This window comes from Ursus arctos, unplaced genomic scaffold (assembly GCF_023065955.2).
Source record: "Ursus arctos isolate Adak ecotype North America unplaced genomic scaffold, UrsArc2.0 scaffold_21, whole genome shotgun sequence".
NCBI lineage: Eukaryota > Metazoa > Chordata > Mammalia > Carnivora > Ursidae > Ursus > Ursus arctos.
Genome location: NW_026622886.1, coordinates 50265727 through 50272238, shown reverse-complemented (window position 1 = coordinate 50272238; position 6512 = coordinate 50265727). Strand labels below are relative to the sequence as shown.

General features: G+C 49.9%; 1 protein-coding gene across 1 annotated transcript; it reads left to right on the top strand.

Moving 5' to 3' along the window:
* Positions 1–14: 14 nt before the first annotated feature.
* SUOX (sulfite oxidase) lies at positions 15–6201 on the top strand. The gene is made up of 4 exons (XM_026500306.4): positions 15–2026; positions 3543–3599; positions 3867–4044; positions 4283–6201. Exons 1-4 carry the CDS (start codon positions 1893–1895, stop codon positions 5690–5692), a joined length of 1779 nt encoding a protein of 592 aa, XP_026356091.1. The 5' UTR covers positions 15–1892; the 3' UTR covers positions 5693–6201.
* The last annotated feature ends 311 nt before the right edge of the window (positions 6202–6512 follow it).

Genomic DNA, 6512 nt, shown 5'->3' with positions numbered 1-6512 from the left:
TCTTTTTTATCCTTTTTTTTTCTTTTTTTTTTTTTTTCTTTTTTTTGCTATTTGTCTGGTACAAGAAATTTGGAAGAAAGGCCATCCAATGTTTTATTGAATCAGACACACACCCTCTCCTACATCTTGGTATTTCCTTATTCCCTTTAATCTTTTCTTGAATAATGACATAGCCCAATTTGGAAAATACTCGCTTTATTGCTGTTAAACTCCTATTCCCAGGCCACTAGAGAGCTCATCAAATCCGACCTAGCTTATTTTTGTAGGCCTCTTAATGGAATATATATTGGTGGGGGAGGGGGGTTTCTATGGATCTCTGGGCAGACAACTGATGAGACTGGAGGGAGAGGTGGTATTTGTGAATTCTTTGAAGTATTATGCAAAAGTTTATGTGCATTTCTCCAGGGAAAGGGTGCATTGCATTGTTAGTATCTCAGAGGGGTCCATGACCTAAAGAAGGTTAAAGAAATCATTAAATTTGTGTTTTTAAGTGATCATGTGGCTTCTCCCTCAAGAGGAAAATTTCTCCTAGATCTGCTCTTGTTTGCTACTGTTCTTGAAACCCTTCAGTCCATCACAGTCTAAGTGGAGGTGGATGGGGGAGAATGATACGGAGAAAGATTGGTATGGCTGCAGAAGGACAGGAAAGAGGACTGGTGTCAAACAGAGCTGGCATTGCAGTCCCATCTGCCAGTTTACCAACTGGCCTTGATCAAGTTACTTAGCTGCTCTCTGCCTCAGTTTTTTCTTCTGTAAAATGAAGAAAAGTTGAGGTTTAAAGGTCAATTATGTGAAGTATGTGTGGGGTACACAAGGTGACACTGTTATTAGGGAGAAGTCTTATCCTGTGGCTACAGAATGTCCCTAACTGATTTCTCTGTATCCTTGGGCTGAGCCTGTTTTTCAAGGCTGGTAGGATAGGTTGGATATCACACCTCTCCAAAGATTTAATTGAACACAGCTGAGTTGGAATTCTTTCTATTTCCAGAAACCTCTGGGCCAAAATCACCTTTTCCCTGCCAATTCCCCTTTCCTTCTATCTCTTAGTACTCCCTTCAAGGTTCCTTGATTTCTGGTAAAAGCTGTAGTTCACTTTAGGAGAACAGAAAGAGCGGAAGTGATCTTCCAAAATTAAAGATGAAGACCTTCACTTAAAGTAAGGTTGTGGTTCAACCTTCTGAACTCTAGAGGGCAGTGTGGATACGTTTGCCCCAGGTTCACAGCCAGCCAAAAACAGTAAGTTTTCAGTCTGGCACCAAGAGATAAAGGCTAATTGCACACGTTTTAGTGCTCTCTACTCTCAGATTATGAGCGATTATAATCTTCCTACTTTGAGGTGTTAAAATGTTATTGCTCTCGTTATGACCAATGATTTTTTAATTGATTTAACTAAGAAAAAAAATGGCTATTGTTGGTTCCATAATTTAGGAAGAAAACAAGTCCAAGGGATCTCAGAGTCTTTGAACCACTATTTAGGCTTCATTTCTGCTCCTGTTGGGTATAAGAGAATTGAGCGTTTGACCTTGTTTTCACTAAAAGACAAACAGGGCTGTTGTAGTTGCAACACAGACGTTTGTCAAAAACAGGGTAGAGGCGGAGCTCACCGCCAGGAGAAAGCCGGCTGGATTTGAGGCCTCTTCAGTGAACGCACCTTGTGTCTCAGCTGTAGGGGCAGGGCGGGGACATCTCAAAACTTCCCACCTTCAGCCCAACCTTTGGAGTCCTCGTCACCTTCCATTGCTCGGTTCCTGACAACAGTGAGGGTCCCATTCTTTGTGGAGCGGGGATAGAAACAAAAAACTGCCAGTCTTAGCTCCGAGCCCTCGTGGCGCCCCGCCTGCCTCAGCCTCAGGAGGCGGGCACAGCAGCTGGGAGGCGGCCGCGGTCAGCCAATGGCTGGGGGACGAGCCGAGACACGAAACTGGTCCCTCACTCCGGACCGACGTCACGGTGCTGGCCCCGCCCCTTTGCCAGCAGTCTTCTGGAGCCTGGCGGGTAATCAGCCGCCAAGGAGACGCCGGACCTGGTAAGGGGGTTGGGGGCTGGGAGAGGGAAGAGGTGGAGGAAGGGCTGGTAACCTGGGCGATGGCCGGAGCCTTGGGACCCGGGAGTGCTCCGAACCCCGTGGGTTCGAACAAAAACTGCCAGTACCGCCTCCACTCCCGCTGCCCAGCTGCTCCTGGGGGCGCGGTATGTTGCTACGAGACACTTGTGCCAGCAGCTGTGCAGTGGCATGGGACTGGGTGCTTGTGCTCTGGAGCGGGATGTATCCTCCTACCTAAAGTGCCCCTGGGGAGTGAGGGGCCACCTGACCTCTGACCCTTATGCCGAGGGGTGCGGCATCTGTTTGGGAGCAGAAGGTTGCTTCTCCCAAACCTGGGACACTGGGCTGACCAATTCACCTATAAGTCAGCCCTACTTGCAGCACTCCAGCCTGGCTATTACAAGTGGGCTGCTGGCTTTGAGGGCAGGTGGGAGGGAGAGGGAGGATCCCATGGCCCAGAGGTAAAATGCAGATTCTGCTCCTCTCGTATTGCCCTCGCAGTTTCCCTGCGTGCCCCCTTCTTCAGCATTTCACCAGCAATTGGGGCTTTTGTCACTCTTCTCTATTTTGGCATTCCTGGGGTCAGTGATGGGGTCAGTGATCTGCTCAGTGCTCTGAGGAAGGAACTGCTTGCAGGGCAGAGTGGAAAAATTACTTCTCTAGCCCATCCCCTGACACTGTGGCCATTAACTTTCCAGTTTGCTGAGTTCACAAGAATGGCATAGACAAGGTAGGGGCGGGGACCCTGGGTTGGGGTCCAGTTCCCAGCTGGGTTCTATTTTCTTTTGTCCGACCCTGGGTTGAAAAAGGAAAGGAGGGGACTGAAAGGCTTTCAAAGACAACGTTATTACTTGTTTGCTCCTCACAGCTACTCTGCTAGGTAGATCTCATTTCATAGATGAGGACGCAGTTCTGAGAGTCTTGGTATCTTGCCCAGGCAATGGGACTGGTTAACGGCAAGGCCGGTTTCACAAACCCAAAACAGTTCGACTCCAGAATCTGAGCTCATTCAACCCATTAGGCTACCACTACCTTTTTTCACCTTTTTGTCCCTGTCTAAGTTAGTTTGCCCCTCAGTCGTCCTGTACTGACTTTGGAAATAAGAAACCAGCAAACTGGGCTGTAGATATTTTGGCTTCTGTCCTTTAGACCCTTGGCCCTGAACACTGTTCCCTGTAGTGGACAAAGAATGGAGGATGGGAGATAAGTGATTCTAGAAGGCCAACCTTCTCCCTCCGGCCCCATTCCCTTCCATCCTGTCAGCACAGTCTCTCTGAAGTCCTTTAGGTTTTCTCTAAAGACCCATTTGGACACCCCCCCACACACACACACACACATTCCCATCCTTTGGCCCCATTACCACAGAAGAAGTCTCATTTGCCCAGGGAGCTCCCTGTTTACTGTCTCTGTGTCTTCCTTCTACCAGTTTCCTCAAGTTGCCCTAATGTCATCCCCTTCCAGAACTCCCTATCTTGATCCTAGAATCTTTTTCCCACAGGTCTGCCACAATGCTGCTGCACAGGGCTGTGATCCCACGACTCCGACAGGCCTGCAGGTAGACCATCCAATCCTAGAACTCGTCTCCTAGCCCATATCTCCCACCTCCAGTATCTTTTTGATGTTTTACCTACCAGATAAGATAGTTGAGATTGTGGCTACCAGGGAGGAAAGGGAAAGCCATAACTCACCCATTTGCCCCACCCATCCCTGGACAAACAAAGTCCCAGCTGAAGGAACTACTAGCCAACCTGGTAAACCCCAGGCTTTCACTATCTCTTTCATATGATCGGAACTGTGCTACTAAGATCTCTCTCTCTTCCAGGCTCCAGTCAGTCCCTTCAAGGCTCTGCATTCGGGCCTGCTCTACAAATGATTCACTTCAGCCCCAGTGCCCCAGCCTTGCCTTCTCTGGTGATAACTCCAGCACTAGGGGATGGAGAGTCATGGGGACTCTGCTAGGCCTGGGTGCAGTGTTGGCCTATCATGACCACCGGTGCAGGGTAAGTAGGGAAGGAAGGGACTTCACTGTCAGAACAGAGGGCCCCTAGTAAGCTACCCAGCCAACCCAGGCTACTAACACAGAGCCCATGGTGATACTATCTTCCTGCAGAGTAAAGGTGGAGTCTGCTACCTCTGTTTCACAGTGGCCATGACTTTATGGATTGGGTCAGGGTGAGCTAGAGTGATTCCTTCTTACTATTTATGTTTATTTTTGCCTTACCCCTGCCCTGCCTGCAGGCTGCTGAGAAGTCACCACACATATACACAAGAGAGGAAGTGAGATCTCACAGCAGCGCTGAGACTAGGATCTGGGTGACTCTGGGCTGTGAGGTGTTTGATGTTACAGAATTTGTGGACCTACACCCAGGGGGGCCGTCAAAGCTGATGTTAGCAGCAGGGGGTCCCCTAGAGCCCTTCTGGGCCCTCTATGCCGTTCATGACCAGCCCCATGTGCGTGAGATACTGGCTCAGTACAAAGTCGGGGAGCTGAGCCCTGAAGACACAGCGCCCTCCACCGTGAAGACCTCTGACCCTTATGCTGATGATCCTGTACGTCACCCAGCCCTGAAGGTCAATAGCCAGCGCCCCTTTAATGCAGAGCCCCCCCCTGAACTGCTGACAGAAAACTATATCACACCTAACCCTATCTTCTTCACCCGGAACCATCTGCCTGTACCTAACCTGGACCCAGAAACCTACCGCCTGCATGTAGTAGGGCCACCTGGGGGCCAGTCACTGTGCCTATCCCTGGATGACTTGTACCAGTTCCCCAAGCACGAGATCACAGTCACTCTTCAGTGTGCCGGCAATCGACGCTCTGAGATGACTCGGATCAAAGAAGTAAAAGGTCTGGAGTGGAATACAGGGGCCATTAGCACTGCACGCTGGGCTGGGGCACGTCTCTGTGATGTGTTAGCCAAGGCTGGTCACCAACTCTGTGGAACTGAGGCCCATGTCTGCTTTGAGGGACTGGACTCAGACCCCACAGGGACTGCCTACGGAGCATCCATCCCTCTGGCTCGGGCCATGGACCCCGAAGCTGAGGTCCTGCTGGCATATGAGATGAATGGGCAGCCTCTGCCTCGTGACCATGGCTTCCCTGTGCGGGTGGTGGTTCCTGGTGTGGTGGGTGCCCGCCATGTCAAATGGCTGGGCAAAGTGAGTGTGGAACCAGAGGAAAGTTACAGTCACTGGCAACGGCGGGATTACAAAGGCTTCTCTCCATCTGTGGACTGGGACATAGTAGATTTTGACTCAGCTCCATCTATTCAGGAACTTCCTGTCCAGTCGGCCATCACAGAGCCCAAGGATGGGGAGACGGTACAATCAGGGGAGGTGACTATCAAAGGCTATGCATGGAGTGGTGGTGGGAGGGCTGTGGTCAGGGTGGATGTGTCTCTGGATGGGGGCCTAACCTGGCAGGTGGCCGAGCTGGATGGAGAGGAACAGCGTCCCCGGAAGGCCTGGGCCTGGAGGCTATGGCAGCTACAAGCCCCTGTGCCAGCCGGGAAAAAGGAATTGAACATTGTTTGTAAGGCTGTAGATGACAGCTACAATGTGCAACCAGACACAGTGGCCCCAATCTGGAACCTGCGAGGTGTGCTCAGCAATGCCTGGCACCGTGTCCACGTCCGTGTCACCCCATGAGAAGGTGAAATGGAATTACCTACTCCCAGAATCATTTTCTCAACCCCTTTCCATACCCATCTTTTCCCTTGTTACCATAGAAGAACCTTTCCTTTCATCATCTTCTTGGATCACAACCCTGTATTATGCCTTCCTAAACCACACATAGATACACACATTGCACATTTCCATGCAAGCACCAGCTCTCCTTTGACACTATGTTACATAACTCCTATTGTGCCAGGAGCTGAGAGCTGTTGGAGCAGGGGGCTAGAAGGGGGAAAATTCTGTAAACAAGCATTCTTCTCTTCCTACCGTACCTCCTCTTCTAATGTATGTTACCACTTATTTTGCTTTTCTTCTTGGAGTCTTCAGAGAATGTGTGCAGATATGTGTAAGAAAAGTGTGTGTACAACTTTCTACGGACTTTCGGGGTTGCCAGGGGTTGTGAGGGGTGAAATCCTGCCCCTGTAGAGTTCCACTTTTCTAAATACATCAATAAAGTGTTTAAGCCTACAACTCTGAAAAAAGATAATGACTCTTGGGACTTTTTGAGGCTGGAGCCTGAGCATGTTGCAGGGGGGAGGTGGGTACTGGGATATGTAGTGAGATAATCCAAAACCAGGTGGAGGGAAGAGAGAAGGCAAGCTGGTGCAGGGACGTCAAGAAGTGGGAGTTCCTTCTCTGAGGTTGGCCAGCATCCGTAGCGTTGCTTAGATGACTGACCTCAGAATACCTCCAAGAGAGATTTTGTAAATTGACATTATTAAGCTCCTCCCCGCCCTCCCCATTCCTACACTTGGCAGGAAAGGCAAAGAATGCTAAGATATGTTAAAAACAG

What these genes read in the sequence shown, in the direction of transcription:
- SUOX (XM_026500306.4), top strand. Translation starts at nt 1,893, where the DNA reads ATGGCTGGGGGACGAGCCGAGACACGAAACTGGTCCCTCACTCCGGAC. An exon ending in CCAAGGAGACGCCGGACCTG is followed by an intron (nt 2,027 to 3,542) that starts GTAAGGGGGTTG and finishes TTTTTCCCACAG; the next exon opens with GTCTGCCACAATGCTGCTGC. An exon ending in CGACTCCGACAGGCCTGCAG is followed by an intron (nt 3,600 to 3,866) that starts GTAGACCATCCA and finishes TCTCTCTTCCAG; the next exon opens with GCTCCAGTCAGTCCCTTCAA.